Genomic DNA, 20,493 nt, shown 5'->3' on the forward strand with positions numbered 1-20,493 from the left:
ATAAACCATAGTTTAAATTAACCGGAGGCCTCCTCTTAGATTAAACAAGGAAACAGATGCTAATAATATATTTATTTCAGCCATGCTGGAGGAAAAGGGAGGGGGAAAGTGTGTGAGCCTGAGTTTCACTATTGTTTGTTTGTGTAATGTTAACCCAGAGGTGGGGAATCTCAGGTCCAGAAACCACATCTGTTCCTCCTGAGGGGGCTCATCCAGCCCTCTGAAGTTCCCATAGGGCCACACACCCAGCCCCAGCCACTGTTGGTGGTTTCCTGACTTTTGTGGAGTTTTTCACCATTCTAAAAGATAGAAATGCCTAAGTCACGGCAGAAAGAACTTTAAGCTACAACATGCTGGTATTTTTGGTCCTTCCCCTTTTACCTTTGTCCCTAGCCACCAGTGGAACGCAGTCCCTGAGAGTTTCTGTGGAACTGAATTCAGTCCTTGGGCTGAAAGAGGTTCCCCACCCCTGTGCTAAACCATAGTTTAATGTTACGTCTGAACCAGGCCAAAGAATACATGTGCTGTATTATGAAAGCCCCACTGAGTTCAGTTGGGCTTACTCTTAAGATAAAGAATTTCTGGGGGATGCTTCCTATTGGACTTTTGATAGGTCTGTGGGTTTTTGTGCCATGAAAATCTTAAATTCTGAAAGTAATTCAGGAAGCTTCTATCCATTTTGATTACTCTGCATCATATAAGTAACTTGTGGGGGTTGGTTGGTTATAGATGTTTACATATTTGAATCATGAGCATATGGATGGCAGACAAACCTATCACAGCAGCATTGGGGTAGGAGACAATGGGAACAGTGAGTTGCTTACATCAGTATTGTTGTGTTGTGTTCTGTGAAGATGGAGCAGAGCATATGGAAGTGTCAAAGCAGGACATAACATTCCCACTGTGAGAATTTTATACCCCTTGCTTTGATATTGCTGTGTTCCCTCAACCCTGGGTTTGCTTGTTAGCTACACCTGCAGTGGGATGAGCTTGGAAAAGCTCCCAGTTCTAATTCTTACTCACAAGGGCTGAATGGCTTTTTGCTAGTAAAGAAGGAGCCAGATGAATTTGTTTGGGGAGGGAATTCAAGAGCTGGGGCCCTGCTGCAGAGAAGGCCTTCCGTCTGGTAGCCACCAATCTAACCTCTGAAGGCTTAAGTGAGCCTATACGCTTTGTAGATGTACAAGAAATGTGTCGAAACACTCTTTGCTCCCACAGTCCATGCTAGTTGCCAATTGTTTGGTACAGTGCTTCTGTACTGGTTGCTAATTGTTTTCTGGGCTTAATTCAAGGTATTAGTTTTGACCTTTTAAAACTCTAAATGGCTTAGGGCCTGGTCATCTGAGGGGTTGTCTATCTTGGTGTGAATAGGACACTTCCTTTGGATTATTCAACTCTTTATGCATTTTGTTGCCTCACTCTTTGATATAATGCTAGCAGTTCATACTGTATTGCTTATAAAGGGTCCTCTGTACTGATTCTTGTGATATTCTTGATAGTCCAGGTTTCAGCTGTGGAGGTATACACACCAGCAGAACTTTCTGTGGAGAATGGGACAGAGGCAAAGCTTCAGTGCACCTTTACATCCACAGAAGTGATCAGCAGCGCCGCTTCTGTTACCTGGAGCTTCCAAGCAGAGGGCTCATCCACTTCAGTGTCATCGGTAAGAAATAATGACTGTAGTAGGGCTATATTTGAACAAGAGTCTTTGACTCAGGAGACCACACGTTTTCTGGTTATTTCATGCCTGTCTGTTCCTGCTCACACTCACTACTGTTTTGACTGCTGTATTAGAGTGACATCACACAGTGGTGACCATATTCAGCTTGTCCTTGAGGATGGTCCTTCTCGTTATGCTCTAAATGCTTTGCTGGCAAGTCTTGTCCAGGCGTTTGAATGAGTGCTACTTATGCTTGATTAGGTATTCTGCTTTGTTAGCAGGGCAGGGCAATATTACAGAGGTATGAGAACGTATCTTTTGTTTTTGTTGGTTATAGGACCAGTAGTGATCTGGGAGAGAAACAGGAAGCTGGGTTGGCTGTAGTAGGGGCAAGTCTCACCCTGGCCACTTGTAGCTAAATTCAGACCTCCCCTTGTGCCACTTTACTGTAGGTGTTTCTTTTATCCTTTTTGAGTGGCTAGAAACCAGATCTCCTATCTTATGTCTCTCATGTAAATTGGCATCCTTGTGGATGGTGTGATAAACACTGGAATTCAATTGCCATAATCTCTGGAGTTGGGTATTGGAGAAATTCAGCAGATGTGGTAATGCAATGGGGGAAAATAGGTTTCCAAGACTGCATAATGGTTTGTGTTCCTGATTACAGTTCTTCTATTATTCCAACGGGAAGGGATATCCTGGGAAGACTACACAATTTAAGGACAGAAGCAGCTGGGCTGGAGATCTTAACAAGAAAGATGCATCTATTACTATAGCAAATATGCAGTTTCAAGACAATGGCACATACATCTGTGATGTCAAGAACCCACCAGACATAGTTGTCACACCAGGAGAAATCAAACTCAGAGTTGTGGAGAAAGGTACAGATAATGATGGTGCGTGGAATGCCTCTGCTATGTGATGAATTATTTCCTGAAATTGCTCTGCTTAACAAAATGTTAAGGAATGTTATTCTCTTACATAAATTCTCTGCACCTTATTGATTTTTTTGTTCTGAAGATAAAGACAGTTTTCTGTTAAAGAACAAATAAAATAAAATATAAAACCTCATTCTCAGGTAAAAGTTTACACCTGGCAATCAAACCCAACCACACCCAATAAAGCCAAAATTCCTTTAGCAAGTCTGTCTGAGGAGGGAATTCAAAGTACTGAAGCAGCCACTAAAATGAGTTCTGTACAAGTAAGGCTTAAAAATAGAAAATAAGATGACATACTCAGCAGATAGTCCTACAGCTCTTAGCATGAACATGTGTGTACAGTGCCTTCTGTAAGAATTCACACACATCCCTTTGACTTATCCACATTTCATTGTGTTACAACCTGGAATTAAAATGGAGTTAATTTGCATGTTCATCATTTGATTTACACAACATATTTAACACTTTGAAGGTGCAAAATATTTTATTGTGGCACAAAAAATAAGTAAACAAAAACAAATTGGCATTTGGTGGTTGCATTCACCCCCTTGAGTCAATACTTGGTAGAAGCACCTTTGGCAACAATTACATCTGAGTTTTCAAGTAAGTGTCTATCAGCTTTGCGCATCTGTATCCTGCAATATGTGCCCATTCTTCTTTGCAAAATTGCTCAAGCTCTGTTAGGTTGGATGGAGACCATGGGTGAATAGCAGTTTTCAAGTTTTGCCACAGATTCTCAATCGGATTGAGGTCTGGGCTTTGACCGGGCCATTCTAAGACCTTCAGATTCTTGTTTTTAAACCACTGAAGTGTAACTTTGGCTGGGTGTTTAGGGTCGTTATCCTGCTGGAAGGTGAACCTCCACTGTAGATTCAGGTCTGTTGCAGACTGAAACAGGTTTTCATCTGCAATTGCCCTGTGTTTGGCTCCATCCATCTTCCCCTCAGTCCTGACCAGTTTCCCAGTCCCTACCAATGAAAATGTATGTCGTCAGGCAGAGACTGTGTTGTTTTCCTAATTATATGTAAGCCACTCCAGGAACCTGTTTGGCTGAGGGATGAAAATACTTTAAAAAAACTAACCCTATCCATTATTTTAGCTTGTGTTTATGAAAATTGTGATTAAGGCATTGACTGACCAGGTAATTGGGCTAGCCTTCTATGCAAGAAGGCTTCGTAGCCTTCTGCTGCGAAGCCTCAGCTGGTGCAAAACAGTGGCTCATTTTCTAATGCAATTGCCTATCTATTGTGCATGTGTACTTGTCTCTGACACCAGTCACTCCATATACACTGGAGAGCTATTCTGTACATCTTTGCCACCTTTTTTCCTCTCCTGCTGTCTGATATGGCCCATTCGCTATAAACTGTCTGCATCCATGTCTACAATAGTATGTCCTGACTCTTGATAATGTGCTCTCCTGGTGGCAATGTTGGGCCAACTTCTCAAATGTGATGGGTGTGCTTGTAAAACTGGGCAAATGCTTCATTAAAATACATGGAAATAGAGACCCAATCATTTTTAATTGTTGTTTTTGAGAATTTTAAAGAACGTGCACTTTCTTCTATATTATATGCTTGCCTTTCACACATGACAAGAGCTTGTGTAGTTTGTACCTTGGTATGAAAAGCAGAGTACAAAATGCTGAAATGAGAATAACAAATGTGTTCAGAGAACAAAATGTTGAGCATGGTGGGTGAGTTTAGTGGGACAGGGTTCCCCCCTTAAATATATTCTTCCTTTTAGTACATATATCCTATTGTATCTCTTTTAGTTAAGTCTGTTTACTTATTTTCCTTTCTCTCAATTAATCTCTACTTGATTTCTGTCAATAAAGATAATTCCTTTCTAAACTTTCCTTCTAAATGTTCCCTTTAAGCAGATGGAAAATAAATGAAGAGACTTAACTAAAAGATATATAATAGTGTATATGTATTAAAAGAAAGAATATATTTAAGAAAAATAAAACACACTGGCTCAGTTTGGACAACACCTTAGTCAACACAGTGTGAAAACTCCACTCAGTGGTTGAGTTTTTAGGGGTACTCCCCACACGACATGTTCTAACTTTACTGTTGTGTGATTGTGAGCTACTGTGGAGTTGAGTAAAATCCATCATGACATTTGATTGACAGATCCTCTGACCTCTCTCTTCCCTTGGTCCTTCCGATGGTATCCCATCAGCCATTGCTGCAAAAAAAAAACCCAATCGCGGGGGCTCTATTAGAGCAGCACTCCCTCCTTTTGTTGCTCTTGCAAGGGAACGCTTTAGCCAGTGGGAATAGTCAACTCAATGCAATGGAAAACTCCACGGAGCCCGCCACACAACATGCCACACAACAGTTGTGCAGGAACTCTCCTCTGCACTGCGTGGACATTCTGCATGGAATGTTTTCCAAAAAAACACCATTGCATGAAATTTTCCCACCAGTCAACACATTTCTCAACAGTGGTGTAAAAGCTCCACTGTGGAGTTCTAAAATCACTGTTGACTAATGTGTTGTCTGAACTGAGCCACTGTCACAGTAGGCAAGTCCAATTACTTTTCAGCATCATCTTCCTCATGGCGCTGCTGCTAGGATAAATGAGAAATTAATTGTAAAGTACTTTGTGTGCTGAAGAATGCTATCGAAATTTAATAATAAAAAAGAATGAACATGCTTCAAGTTTGGTATGTAAAAACTACAAGGATACAGATGCTAATGCAGATGCACCTTTAATTTACGCTTTTAAAATTCATTGGCCAATTTAAAAATGAAGTGAGCTGAACTGAAACTTTCCTTCTCTTCTCAGGTAACTTGCATGTGTTTCCCATTGCCCTTGTGGTAGGGCTAGCCGTTCTCGGAGTGCTGGGTTTAATTTTGCTCATCGTTCTTATTGTGTGTGTCGTGTACAGAAAGAAGAATTCTAAAAAGCATTATTCTGGGTAAGATACTCTTTTGCTAATTTCTTCAGGATAAAAATTAAAAGATAACAGAGTAAATGAACCTGAACAGGGATTGTTCATGTATATTTTGTTTATTGCACTAAATTGACTGTGATGCCTGGAAACACCCCAGGTTCTTAATTTCTTAACTTCATTGTGCATATACACTACCCCTTTTATGTGTGCACAGGGAAGAGTTTATCAAGGAAGTCTTACTCTCCCTCCCAAAAATAAGGGGCTCTTGCAGCTCTGTGGATGAAGGTAATTGCTGGACACTTTCCACATCTTGGACTGGACAATTTTATTTGTGAGTTTGGGGTGTGGCTGCCAATGCCTTTACAACAGTCTGCTTGCCAGAGGTTTCCAACCCCAGCTTTGGGAAAACAGTCCCTCTACTATCTTCTCTGGCTTCACCATCTGCATGACTTCCTTTTTTTATTATTGCTGCAAACATGGTACCTCCTTAATTTTGCTTTGAGAAGCTTTTATTAGATTTTTTCCCCCCAAGGAAGAATATAGAGCTTTGATCCAGGGCTTCTGGAATATTACAAAAGGGATTCGCTGGTGGATTCCTTTATGAAGTGGTGGCGGGACTTTATCTCCTTTGCTTTATCACTTAACTCCAACAGAAATGCAGCCCTTATGCACACACACAAAAATGGACAGACATTCTGTGGGGATTTGTCATTTCACTACCCAACTCTTTCCTGATTTTTGTAGATCCAAGGAATGCTATCAATAAAGCCTTCAAAAATCCAAATTGGGTGTGTTTAATTGGCAACTTCTTCCACTGTATCTTTTCAGCTGGTGATTTTAGAGAGGGGTTGCAGTAGAGGACAGCAGTAAGATTGAGTGCAGCAAAGTCTGCTGTGTAAGTTCTGCATTCAGTGTGGAAAGCCTAGTTTCCTTTGTGCATGTGCTCTTTCCATAACAGCTTGAAGGCAGCTTACACTGATCTGAATTCAAAGTCCCCAAAGCATAATACAAGTGATTAACTCTGCCCAGTGTATTATTATTGAAGGCTACTTTAGTGCAAATATATAATATTATATTTGCACTAAATTATTCTACTGCTATAACTTGTAACCCAACAACGTAAAATGGATAATGTTGCTTTCACTGACTACACCAACTCTGTGTTTCTGCTGGTTCCTAAGTGGCAAGGTGTGTGCGTGTGCGTGTGTGCTGTAATTACTGATAAGGACCAAATATTTTCTTAGTCTAATTTCTAAATGAAACTAACACTAGTGATAAAACGGGTTGATTTGGGTGGTGTTGGGAACCCTTGCATGGCAGTATCACAACTTCTGTTCTTATTCTGACATTTTGGTTTTTTTCCTTTCTGTCTTGGTGTGCTGGGATCGGATCCTGCTCTTATCTTCCTCTCCTTACAGAGATCCCGATATAGACGCAAGATTGGGAATGTAACAGGGCTGGGTCTCCTCTTCCAGTCCCACTATATATCATGGTAACTAATCACATTGGTGGTTGCTCTTTGGTACTCTGTGTGTGTGTGTGTGTGTGTGTGTGGGCGCACGCATGCGTGTACACATTTCTGCCTCCCTTGCTGATTACCCGGCTAACATAACTCCATCACTTGTGCTGGAATTCTGTTTTGTAGACTGTTGGTGAAGTGGCAGCACATCTCATCCACTTCTTGAGTTTCGTTGCCTCATTTATTCAATTGTGGCAGCAATGCTACTTATCTTCAGAATTAGTACCCCATCTCTTCGCAGCAAACTCATGTGCATGAATGTATGTGGGGGATTTGGACTTCGTACACTGTGAGGAGAGAAAATCATGTTGCATTCAGTAAATAACTGAACATTCTCTATGCACAGATCTTTAATTCAGTGTTATTTTTAGATCCAGTACAAAGTTGCATGAATTCTTGGAATGAACTCTGGACTTTTTAGTTGTCCTTTGATCACTTCATGTACTATGACACAATCTGAGTAAGAATGGACCCATTTACTGGTACTGAAATGCCTTTTTCTCAGTACTATTTTTCCCTGTGTGCTCCTGCATATCTCTTATGTTTGCTTTTTTAAATGTTTAAATATTCCTGTTGGATAAAAGGAAATAATGGCTTGCAGGGAACTGCATTCTGCTTAATGTCATTGTCCCACTCTCATTATCCATGTGTATTTGTACATGCTATGTTTGTGCTGTTTAGGGGGGAAAGAATTTAGGGCAGCCTTCCTCCAATGGAATGTTCTCCAGATGTGTTGGACAACACTCATCATCACTGACCATATTGGCTGGGGTTAATGGGAGTTGCAATCTAAAACATTTGGAGGGCACCATATTGGAAAAGGAGATTAACTGAGGAGGGAACTTGTTATTTCCTTTAAGAGCCAAGCCCAGTGGCCACTTTTTGAACAGGAAAAACCACTTCCAAGGGGACCAGGTTCAGTGAAACTGGAAAGGGGAGCTTAACTCTTTCCTTGATCATTGTTTTCCCTCATCCAGATCATTTCTTCCCTGTTGGCTCATCCCCTTGTATAACTCCAAATGAAGGGAAAGGGTTAAGCACAAACATCCTGCTACCACTTTACTAATACCAATTGCCTCTCCAGAAGTGGATTTTGACTGTTTAATCCACATGCAGACACATTATAATTTGGCCCTCAAGTGTGTGTGTGCATGTGCGTGTTAGGAGTTATGGAGGCATTTAGACAGTGTTCAGTTTAATTAGAAAAGTCTGCTCCCTATCCCTTTTAAAACCAACAAGCAGCTATCTCTGGGATAATTTCTGCTTGTTTAAGTGGAAGTAAGAGAGCACCTGTTTGATGATATGGCTTACATATATATCAAGACTAAAATCCTTTCCAAATAACTTTTGCCCAAGTTTCTCGTGAATTTGGCATCTTCTATAAATACATTAGCAGACAGGGTTTTGTATGTATACATGGCAGACTGGCATTCCATTTGTTAAAGGCCTGGAACTTAAGAGATCAAGACGTACTCCTCGGCTTTAACTACTATGAAGACACAATACATGTGCTGTTATTGTTCATTTAAGGCATTTATGAACTACCTTTCATAATATTTATCCCAGGGTGGCTTCCAATGCAGATGAAAACAAACAATAATAAAACTATTGCTGTAAATAGCAGTGCCGACTTCATTTTAAGTATTCAGTTTAAAATACAGAATCCTTCCAGTACTTCACATTCAAATCATGAAAATGCTTGGGAGAATACAAATTTCTTAACCTGATGCACCTATTCCGTTCTGCCTCTTGCAAACAGGTCGTAGTCAATAAAAAGTCATTAATCTTTGGCCTAGTCAGAAAGGAATTAATCTTCAACTGTGCTCTTACTGAAAGTGAATTCCAATGCTTCAGACAGATATGGTAAGGAACTACACCCCTAGATTGTGACAGGGACACAGATGTGCCTGAGAATAGCAATTAGCAAGAATTGAGTTCTTGTGAAAGCTGTTGAAAGCTCTAGCAGGGTTGCCTTCTTCCATCATAAGGCTATATTGGATGCATGTGAATAAGAAGAAAAGATGTAGGACTGTCTTGAGCAGAAGTAGGGAAGAAGATGTATGAGCTATCTGTCACTCACTGAGATCACCCTTTACTTTGGCATAAGTTGCCACGTCATCCTGCCATCACTTGCCTTTGTTTTTGTTTTGTTTTTTGTTTTGTGTTTGCCTCTTGAACATTGTCCTGCAAACTCTGCTCTGCCACCTCGTCAGCTGCAGTACCTCTGAGAGCTTGGTGTCTCCAGTTAAGCAGGCTCCACGGAAGTCCCCCTCCAACACAGAGGGTCTGGTAAACAGCGTGCCCATCCGATCGCACCAGGTAAATGGCATCATGCTGCTTTGCGAACGCTAATGTGGAGACCACCAAGGTGATAGGAAAGGTGGTATCCTTGCTGAGGGGCGGGAGACACTTCATTGTTGGAAAATATTGGGGGTGGGAGACACTTCATGATTGGAAAGTATTGTCAACACAAACTAGTATCTGTGAAGAAGATCTGCTCTAATGGAAGTGAATGTAAAGCATGTTGTGCTCTAGTATTTCTGGAATGTACTTGTTGGCTTTGCTACTTTGGGGATACTAGTTAGTCTTGAAAAATGAAGAATTGTTGCAAAGACTGTGCCTCAGTAGCTTACCTTTATGTAGCTCTTGGGTCCTAGAGTGTCATCTAAATTGTGTAAACTGATCTGTGAAAGGCTGAATGGATTGCTCCTCTTTGTAGTACAGGTTTGCATCATGTGGCCATTTAGCTCCTTCTAGCTGTAATCCTATGATCTCAGCAGTGCTGAGTATTTAATGTTCTGGACTCTTGCAATGACTTTTTATTAGAGCTAATACTATTTCAGCCCCTTGTGCTCCCTTCCATCACCAGTGTTGGGCAAGTATTTTCAAAAGACTATTGGGTATTAATTCACCATTTGAAAATAGCAGCTTAGGCTATTGCCCTATAGGAAATGGATGCTGTTTTAGCAGATTACATGGAAATAAACAGGGGTTTTGTTTGTTTGTTTTTAAAGCAGGGACATGCGAATGACATAGTGGAAGTTGACTGAAGTTATGAAAGAGATAGTCAGGTTTTCTTTAAATTAAGTCAGTTGATGTGAACTGTTGGATAGAAACATTGAAACAAGAAAATAGAAACAACTTGCTGTGTACATTGTATTGATTTTGAAAATGTCTTAGTATGTCAAATCTGTTCAAAGCTACATGAATCAATGGAAAGTGGAGCCTCTGTGGTGAGATTGAGATGCTTAAGCAAGGAAGAATTTTATAAAAGAAATCTCAAGGTAGACTTTCACAAAACATTTATACAGTTGTGTTTGAAAATGAGAGAATAGCTAGATGATCATGTAGATATTTCTTTGTTGTAGTTTGACATTATTACGCACATTTCCATGTAGGCCTAATACGGCGATATTCTTAAGAATTACCTCCCTTATGTTTTAAGACAAATCCATTCCTGGTAATCCGCCTAATTTGGTTGAAGCTTATTACAGTGTTGTAAATAAGCCCACAAGTTATTAGTTGGTAATATTTTTATTAGCCAACTGGAAGTGGAGGGACAGAGTTCCATCTTTTCTCCAGCAGCCTGCTAGATTTCTCAGAGGAGCTAGAAGGCTCTGCCCCTCTTCTGCCAGTTCTTTCACTCACCTGTTTGTAATTCCTTGTTGCCTATAACCATCCGGTGAGTACTTAAATATAAGGGTGCATTATTAGATGTGCCTTGAAATGAACAGTGATGGAAGCAATTGATTTTCCTTGCTGTTGCTTGGACAAGCATGCATTGACAGTTGTGTTAAGTTGGTTCAGAGTCCCTTTTTAACTGCTCTCTATAATTGGGGAAGCATAGATTTTAAACTTTTAAAGAGCTACTTCAGCTTTCTTTAAAAGAAAAAAAATGAGTGTGCAGTTTTCCACACATTTAACTGCCCCATGCCTATTTCCCAGTGAAAACATGCATTTGAGTGTTCCTGTTTCCTGGGGATGTTATGTGTACGTGATACTTGCACAGAACTATGTATCTTACAGGCCATTTCTGTGTTACTGTAATAGGGATATGAAAGGAACCACAATAAATTAAGGCTAGGCAGGTGGAAACAGTTATCTTCTTCTAGCCTAAACAGAAATAAATAGAGGTTCTCATGCTTAATTTATTAATATGCATGTTTAGAGTAGATCTGTCTGAGGAATGTAGGATTGCAAGTGCTTTCATTGTGGTGTTATTTTTAAGTATCAGACTAACCTAGTTTACACAGTCCACTATATTTACTGGTTTATTTAACCTAGTAATTGCCAGGAACCAGTGAAGCAATGAGTGTGCTGCTTCCTGCATGCTCACAATTTCCACTTGCAATTAATCCAGGAATACTGCATTCCTGGGTTGTTTAATGATGCATGAACCTGGAAACTCTGGGTTGTTTATGGGTTAAACAACCCAGAGTTAACCCAGCAATTGCCTGCAAACCAGCCCACTGAGTTGACTTTCATACCAAGGCTTTTGAGTTCCATAGTGGTATTGTAGCATTTTTTAAAAAAATATAGGACTAAGCAAAATTTGGACACTACTTTTCCAGTAGTCTTCTGTTTTCAGGTAGTGTTCTTGGTGTTCAGCAGATGTAGTTTTTAATAGGAATGGGGTACTGATATTGTCAAGAAGACAGAGGTTTTAAAAATAAGGAAATAAATAAATGAAGGAAGGTAGAGAGGGTAGTACCTGTACAAGTTAAACACTTTTCAGGACAATGCTTTACTTTCAAACAGATTCAATGGCAATTGTGAACTACCTGTCCACAGTCTACTAGAATCCTATTCCCTTCCTATGTATTTATTTTGAGTCCTAAATTTGGTTAATGTTGCCTGTTGTGAAAGCTGGAAGTTTGTTGCCTGAGGTTATGTTTCAAATGGCATGCGTGGGATCTGTGCCTTTTTCAGTTTATTGCATCTCCAGACTGGCTAATTACTCATCAGGTTTGTTTTCACTCTTGTCATTAAATTCATTTGAGGCATCTTCTCATCATCACTGTGCATGTCTGTCTAGTGCCAAGTGTCCTAGTAGCTCTCATTCTTCTCTCTTGTTTGTCTGGCTGCACAGTTTTTGTTCTTTTTGAATGTGATAATTATCAGTGTTCTATGAATTCTAGATCTAATGCCGACCCGACTGGTTATCTGGGTTCCTAAATGTATAAAAATAAAGTATTATGTCTCAGTTATGTACTATTCCATAGAACACTTCTGAAAAGTGAACACCTTTATCCAGCTTCTCTTCTGATAAGTAGATGCAACGTCAACAGTAAATCGTTTTACTTAAAACTTTTCAAGCCACACATTCATGCTTCTTGTCTTTTGAGATGCAGGTACTTCTGCATACCACTCCACACTTTAGTTATGTGGGACATATACATTTGGCAAAATCAGCTTATTGCCGTAATGCTGAGGTGTAGGAGTAGACGAGATGTTGGAAAACTAACAAGACATTTTAAAAACAAAAAACAGTGCCCTTCCCATTGAGGAACGTCTTCAGAGGGATGCTTCCAAATGAATCTCTGCAATGGATTAAATGAGTTACTATCTATTATTATTATTATTATTTATTTATATAGCACCATCAATGTACATGGTGCTGTACAGAGTAAAACAGTAAATAGCAAGACTCTGCCGCATAGGCTTACAATCTAACATTTTTACACTTGTATTTACAGATGCTCTAAATTCTTGCATTAGACTGTGGTGGTCTCCTGATGGATCAAGTCTTCTTATGATCCAGACAAATAAATATCTGTTATGTGATTCCTCTCCTTCCCCAGTTGATAACTTAATAGGAGCTACTACTGTGTCTCTTCTTGGGAATTCAGAGGGAAAGAATTTTGTAAAGGATAGTAATTTGATATTGAAGGAAGGGCTAATAATTGGCCCTTGTCTTCATTGAATTGGATGGCATAAACTGTTGAAGTAGTACCTGTTGATGTGAGGAAATTGTAGTCTTATGTAAAAGAAGAACAAATTCATTTGTAAAGCAAACAGGAAGATTCATGTGCAGAGCATGACTCAGTGATATGGCTTCTCCAAGAAGCCTTCTTAGGTCTGTTGATGGTGCTGAAAACTACTGGCGAACTGGGTATCCAGTGGAGGAACTCTATTGTGCATCTATTTTTTAAAAACACACACCTTGTTTTGCCATATATTCTTCCTTTGTTTTCAACTGAAGAACATCTTTATATATTTTTCATAGCTACCTTCTCCATCTAAAATCCTTTTTAACTACACAAACGAAATTCTACTTCAGTCTTTAACCTAAACAGACAGAATTTAGGTCCCATCAAGCAATATATAGACTATTCAAATAAGCTCTTATACTTGTAAATTGTCAATACAGTTTCTTTCATCACAGTTGCACATTCCCAAGAAGGATTGTTCTGGCTGAAGCAGTGGTAGGCCAACTAAAAATTCATGAATGTAACTTAAAGGTTTGAGTGCTGATACGAACATGCCTCCTTAAGCTTGATTCCTTGCGGGCTGTATGATCTTCAGCTTCTTGCTCTTTACTGCCATCTAGAGGAGTAGACGTCACTAGGAAGGTATTTCTGCTAAAGAACTTTTCGCAATGCACCGTCTTTGTGGATAACTTAGACAGAGAGACATTGAATCCCTAAAATTTAATAGTATTTCAGAAAGGGAAGATAACCTGCTTGAATGGCAGTTTGAGGAGCACCTTTTTGACCTCATATTTGCTCAGTTTGATAGATGAATTTTACAATTCAAACATGCACATCCTTATTTACAGAAGGTCCCAAGAGTAATACAGCTCGGTGTGAAGATCTCTGCCTAATATTTGTTTTGGACCTGTGGGAGCTATTGAATAAGCTGATTTAGCAGGACTGTGAATGTTTGGTGTGCTCTCTTGAAATATGAATCCGTTCTCTGCTATGTGGTTGACTGCATTGTACTGCAGGCAACAAGTGACCCCCATCTACCAGAAGAATGATATGCTAGACTTCTTTAAGAGTACATTTACTGATAATTTTGCTTCTGCTTTATTTCAGCAGACTGATTATTTTCAAGAGAAGTCCATCTAACTTGTATACCGTATAAATAAACTCAGTAAACTTGGGGAGAGATCCAACGTCTCAAAACCACCATGCTTTGTCTGCTTGTGATATTCTCTGAGGTTTCATTAACTAACCTGTAGATTAATTTTGACTTTATGCTGTTTTAGTAGATTCTGCCTGTTCACTCTGTCTTTCTTTCTATTTTTTTCTGTTTTTAGGGCCCAGTAATTTATGCACAATTAGATCACTCTGGAGGGCATTGCAGTGACAAGATCAACAAGTCAGAGTCTGTGGTCTATGCTGATATTCGGAAGAACTGAGGAGATCCCAACCTACCCAAAGCTGAACAAAAATTCAAACTGGAATCGCTTGAAGAAAATTGACCCAGAGAACTCACATGTGGCCTTTGACGCCTAGGCTAGGACCAATGCATGTGCATACAGAGAGAAAGAGATTATATATGTATTGTGTGTAAATAATCTATTTAATCGTTCAGAAATGAGACCTATGTTGCATGTTGAAATATAAGAACTCTGCTTATAAATTGCCAATATTTTTTTTTTTTTGTATCTAGGTTAAGGGGAGGAAAGCAAGTATTCATATTACACCTATAGGTAATTTCTCTTAATTATTCTATGGAAAAACTGGAAATTCCTGGATATTCTAATTGATTTAATACTTTGTTTTTTACAGGCTCTGTTAATTTTGATGAATTGGACATGAAGAGAATGTTTCTGCATGATTCTTTTTCCTAATCAGGTGCTTTCCACACTTCTTCATTTGTCCTCACACTCTAACACCTCCTTCCCCAGATGAAAAAGCCCACCACACCTACTTCAGCTCCCAGCCTGTTCTCCTATTGTTGGAAATAAGAGGGCATTAATTAACATTTGTCTGTCTTTAAGGCAGTCTCCCATAAACAAAATTGCTTTTAGGCAATTCTAATCAGCATTAACAAAAGTCCCATTTACTTTACTCTTTCTCTACATCTCTGACCACAAATTCTTAAGGGTCTAGTGAGGTTTTAGCAATGAAGGTGAAACTTGGTTTTCTCTTTGAACAAAATTGGGTAGTCAAGTGCTGGGTGAATGTCTTCAGCTTGATTCTAGTGTGGCTTTCCTGTAAAATGCACATGGTCTTCTTCTAGTAAGTAGAAAAAGCTTAACAAATGTTGCATTACAAAATGGATTTTTTTAGAATGTACAGTAATCTCTATTTTATCTATTCTCATTGCCACAGAGAGGGGACTTCATTACAGAAGTACTAAATGTGATAGAATAGGACAACAGCAAAATTCCTACTTCAAGAGGACATGACCAAGGTTCTGTTGTCATTAGCTGTTAGATCGCTTAGTGATATACCTTTAAACAGGAACAGCTGTGGGTTTGGGATAAGCTCTGTGCCCTTGTAATGATGCATATGCAATCTCTCAACCCATTTCTGTTTTCCTTTTTTCTTCTTCTTTCCTCCAACAAATATTTCAGACAGGTTGTCTGCTGCTGGTTTTTTTCAAGCACCTTGTATGTTTATTGGCCCCTACATTTGACCAGTGTTCTTCTTTAATTGTAAAATATTTAACACTTAAAATTTTTCTGAGAGGCAGATTTATGATTGATGCAAGGGCTGGACAGTCAGCACTATGCAAAGCTGGAAGAACAGGCTTTGCTTGAGCAGGGAGAAGGGAACTTTTACATCTGTCCAAAGTGTGGTGAGTGCACCTTCATGGTAGGCTCACTGCTAAATTGATGCATGCATCCTTAATAACTTGTTCCTTAACAGGTCTTTTAAAAATAGAATAATTAAAAAACACAGAATCATAGAATAGCAGAGTTGGAAGGGGCCTACAAGGCCATCGAGTCCAATCTCCTGCTCAAAGCAGGAATCCACCCTAAAGCATCCCCGACAGATGCTTGTCCAGCTGCCTCTTGAAGGCCTCTAGTGTGGGAGAGCCCACAACCTCTCTAGGTAACTGATTCCATTGTCACACTGCTCTAACAGTCAGGAAGTTTTTCCTGATGTCCAGCTGGAATCTGGCTTCCTTTAACTTGAGCCCGTTATTCCGTGTCCTGCACTCTGGGAGGATCGAGAAGAGATCCTGGCCCTCCTCTGTGTGACAACCTTTTAAGTATTTGAAGAGTGCTATCATGTCTCCCCTCAATCTTCTCTTCTCCAGGCTAAACATACCCAGTTCTTTCAGTCTCTCTTCATAGGGCTTTGTTTCCAGACCCTGATCATCCTGGTTGCCCTCCTCTGAACACGCTCCAGTTCAGTGAACTCGGTCCTATTCATGTAGGACCGAGTTCACTGAAGAGGTCATAGCCTTGATGGAAGAAGGCCAGGTGAGCATACATGAAGGACAACATCGATTTGAGAATCTCTGATCTCCTCTTTGATTGAAGAACATTGATCTGGAGAACATAGTCCATGTTGAGTAGTGACTCTTATTTTATGCTAATTTATTGCTATCTCCTGACATCTAAGCAAACTTGGGCTCAAATCCTTAATCCACTTAATAGGAAAGTAAGTTCCATTGAATTTGGTGGAACTTGCACTTGAATAAATATGAGTAGGGTTGCACTGTTGGGATAGAATCCAGTGGTGTCTGGACACCTGGACAAATTACTTTGCCCTAGCATAAACCACTGCTACGTCAATAGCTTTTGCTGACATGACGGATTTCCTGGGAAACCCATCATGGCAAAAAGTGCTATTGATATTGCACTGGAGTTGGTCTATGCTAGTGTAACATGATTTGCAGAAGTGCCCTGATATCGTTGGATCCTACCCTTGGCATGCAATGTAGCTTTCTTGGTTTAAGAAAATGCTAAGTGTGAGTGGATACTTCATCTTGAAAGGAAAAAAGCAGCTTCTCCTAGCTAAAGAGAACTGCAGGTTTCTTAAAAATTCACCTGAACTTGAGGGATACTGTCTTTATCTAAACGAGTTACATAGAACAGTTCCAGATAGCAAAAATTAATGTAAAACAGTCAATCTCTCCCTCCTCCATTGCTTGTCTTAATCTACTTTACCAGAAATGAAATTGGTCACATGATCAGTCCCAAATTTCTCCTTCCCTGGCTTTTACACACAGTATGTTACTTTCTTGGGGTTGGTAAGGGTAACAGAAGTACAATTTGCACAAATCCATCATTCTGGAACCCACCCCACCCCACAAGCATTAACATTGTAGGAGATGAAAGTGCACATGAATGAGAAACTTGGAAAGACTAGTCCCAGGACAGCGAGGGACAAAAGTGAACAACATTTGACAATAATGCTAGTCTGAACACACCCATATGCCTCTTTAGAGGGCTGATTAGCTTTATGATCTTACTCTTTTAATGTTCATGTAGTATTTCTATGTTGAATGGAATTCCTCTTGACTTTCTGTTATTTAGTAGAAAAAAATGGATAAGCTTCAGGTGCTTTTTAAAGTTTCTCCAGTACTACATTGGTCACCATTGTTTTCCTTGCCCTCTTCAGTACAGAGGTGGGAAGAAACTAGGTTTTAGTCCACCGATGGACAACTAGTAGACCACCTAGCACCTTTTGTGTTGATGGAATTCTTACAAAGACTCCTAGACCAGATGGATGATGGTCTGATGGAGCATACTTTGTCTTAAGCAAGAGGGTCCTGTAATGATGATGGGTTATGCTTTAACTTTATGAGTTCCTCAATATTCACTCTTATGTATATACAATTTATTGGTGGATCATAGGGGGATTCTAATTGAGATAAAAGGTTGATGACACAATCCAGGAACTACCTCTTGTGACAGATGCAGTGCTGCATGGAGTAAAGCCTTATATAATTTTTATTTAAGATACATGGGAACTACATATAAATTGTCACTAGCAGGAGGAACAAAAGGAGAGGGATTTTTCCCATTTACCGTGAGTTTTTGCCATGGCTCATAATCACTCTTAACTGTCTTTTTGCTTAATATGAGCAAACTAGTTTAGTGGAATGCTAGAAAATGATTTACTAAGTAAAGCTTGCTTTAAATTTAATGAGCAAGTGTTCAGTACTCTCCATACTTTGATTCTAATCACAGCCACTTGTGAATAACTGCAGCCAAATGAGCTATTTAGGAGTCTTATTACAGTTGCAGAGGGGGGAAAACAATTTCTTATTCAAGGCTTTGTAAAATGTAGGACTTAATGGAGTCCTTTAATTCCAACACCATATTACTACAAAGTTACTATTTCCCCCCTCTTAGTCCTTCATCTTTATTTGATATTCATTCTCTTGACATCTCGTATCAGATTGCTCATGCCAATCTGTGTTGGTGGCATGATCACCCATAACAGGAAATGTAGATGTAACACACAATTTCATGTGAGGAAATGTTCTAGGAACGTCAAAGCTGGTCTGTTATCTGCCCTGTGCTTCCGAGTTACTCAGCATTTTAGAAGAGCTTGAATGTTGTTTACAGTGTATGGGAGAATCTTTCTTCATTGTCCTCCTACCCCCTTTTAATGTACTGCTCTTTGTAGATCACTTGGCAAGTGCAAGAACCATACAGTGGCTATCTATCTCCTGATGGAGGCTCTGTGGATCGGATGCTATTCACCAGCAAAAATGCAATGGTTATATCTTTTCCTGATAGCTGTCCAAGCGACAGACCTGCTTTCAGAATAAATGGGGATACCCTTATAACTGACATCCCTTTAACTCGTCTGGCTGAAATACGTTCCATGTGTTATGATCACATTTGTAAATACTGTCTTTTCCAACTTAAAAGTGCAGTCCAACCTATTAAAATTCAGTTTGTCATCAATTTCAGAAGAGGTAGATTGCCCCCTTAGAGAAAGCAAATAGAGGTAACTAGTATTGCCACTAGGTTTCAACTCATTAACTAGCAGCTGTATCTTTCACATCTCATCTAAATAGTTCTTAGAATGTTGTTTAAATATATGTTCTGCATGGCAAATAACATGTTTAAGTGTGTTCAATAGGGTTTGGGGAAGAAGTGGAAGACCCTTCAGATTGTAGCAGTTATATTTGTGCATAAGACTTTGTCTCTTGCCAGCGTGCTGTGTATTTGTAATATCAACATTTCAGTCTGTGAACAGAGAAACTGGAATTGTTTTGTCTTAACTTTTAAAAACTGTCTAGATGACCATCTATTTTGTAACTTGTTTTGTATACATTCCACTCAAAGGCTTTTCTTACTATGTACAGTCCGTTCTGGTGAAGTGAACTGGTGTTAAATCATCAACAAATGAGCCATGAAGTCTGTCTAGTCTTGTTCATAGTTTACATGTATCTGTCTGAAACCTTTTAAAACCAGAATTTTTATATTTGTATAAGATAGGTAGGAAGTTACATTTCTCCCTTTTATTAAATCCTGTTTCCAACTTGAGTTCTAGGGGACATCTTGGCATGTGTAAGGGCAATTTTCCTATGGTGCTGTACTTCATGCCCTTTTCTGTGAAAGGCAATCAAGATCTAATAAAAGACTCCCAATTGTGAAAGTTCACTCCTCAAAACCTCAGATCTTCTTCTCAAGATCTGCCTTTGCTCTAAACCATTCCACATAATGAAGTGATAATGCCCTTTTCTACTTTGTTTCTGCACTTTTAAAAAACTGGAATTGATTTTTTTTATTGTACAGTCTTCTTCCCTTCCTTCCCCACTTTGTCACAAGCAGCTGCTGCATAGAGCAGAAAGGACTCCTCAGGCAGCTCACTCATTTCTGGAAAGCACCACTATGAGGGCACCACACTATAATGCTGCTAGATTGAAGGGGGTGGGGAGAAAGGGGTAAACACCTATAAAATAGGTGTATAATTTGGGGAAAGAGTTTATTCTACAACATCTTTAAAGCAGGAACCAGTGGTTGCATACAACTTGTTTTGACTTGCTTCTAATTTGGACACTCATCCCATTGATATTTACATGTTTTCTATTGTACTCTTGTGAATATTTTAATACACTTTTTCCATTAGTGGTCTGTTGTGTGTGTCATAATTTGTCAATTGCCAAGAGACATTGCAATGCATTTTCCTTACACTTCTGCTACAAAGACAGAATTCAGCAGTGCTCAGTATAGCCTTGGGGCCAGGGAGGGCAAAGGGTACCCCGGACCACCCTCATGCTTTTCCATTGACTTATAGTTGCAGGAGATAGTCACCATTATTACTACCACAATATCCTTTACCTGTCTTAAGCAAGGCTGCTTTAGAGTCTCATCTAGCCTTACAGTAGGAGCGTTGAGCCTCTTTCAGTCTGAAAGTGGACTTCCCATGGTGGGCAGGGCTGAGTGCAAAGATGTGCCCCCCCCCCCAAAAAAACCCCAGCATTATTTAGCTCACAGCTCTTATGGTCAGTAACTAAGCCTTAGGAGAGGCATTGCAAGTTCTTAGAATGGAGGAACTGCTCAAAAGCCAGGAAATAATCAGTGGGCAAGGGTTAGGAGGCATGGCCATCT

The 20,493-nt window shown here is 39.6% G+C and overlaps 1 protein-coding gene across 1 annotated transcript in view; it reads left to right on the forward strand.

Moving 5' to 3' along the window:
• LOC134399041 (myelin protein zero-like protein 1) overlaps positions 1-20,013 on the forward strand; it is a 32,302-nt gene extending 12,289 nt beyond the window's left edge. The window contains exons 2-6 of the mRNA XM_063126804.1: positions 1,500-1,663; positions 2,328-2,541; positions 5,389-5,521; positions 9,230-9,335; positions 14,278-20,013. Coding sequence (XP_062982874.1) covers positions 1,500-1,663; positions 2,328-2,541; positions 5,389-5,521; positions 9,230-9,335; positions 14,278-14,379 — 719 coding nt within the window. The 3' untranslated portion in view covers positions 14,380-20,013. The remainder of the gene's footprint in view (positions 1-1,499; positions 1,664-2,327; positions 2,542-5,388; positions 5,522-9,229; positions 9,336-14,277) is intronic.
• Positions 20,014-20,493: the final 480 nt, after the last annotated feature.

The sequence above is a fragment of the Elgaria multicarinata genome, chromosome 5 (genome assembly GCF_023053635.1).
Source record: "Elgaria multicarinata webbii isolate HBS135686 ecotype San Diego chromosome 5, rElgMul1.1.pri, whole genome shotgun sequence".
Taxonomy (NCBI): domain Eukaryota; kingdom Metazoa; phylum Chordata; class Lepidosauria; order Squamata; family Anguidae; genus Elgaria; species Elgaria multicarinata.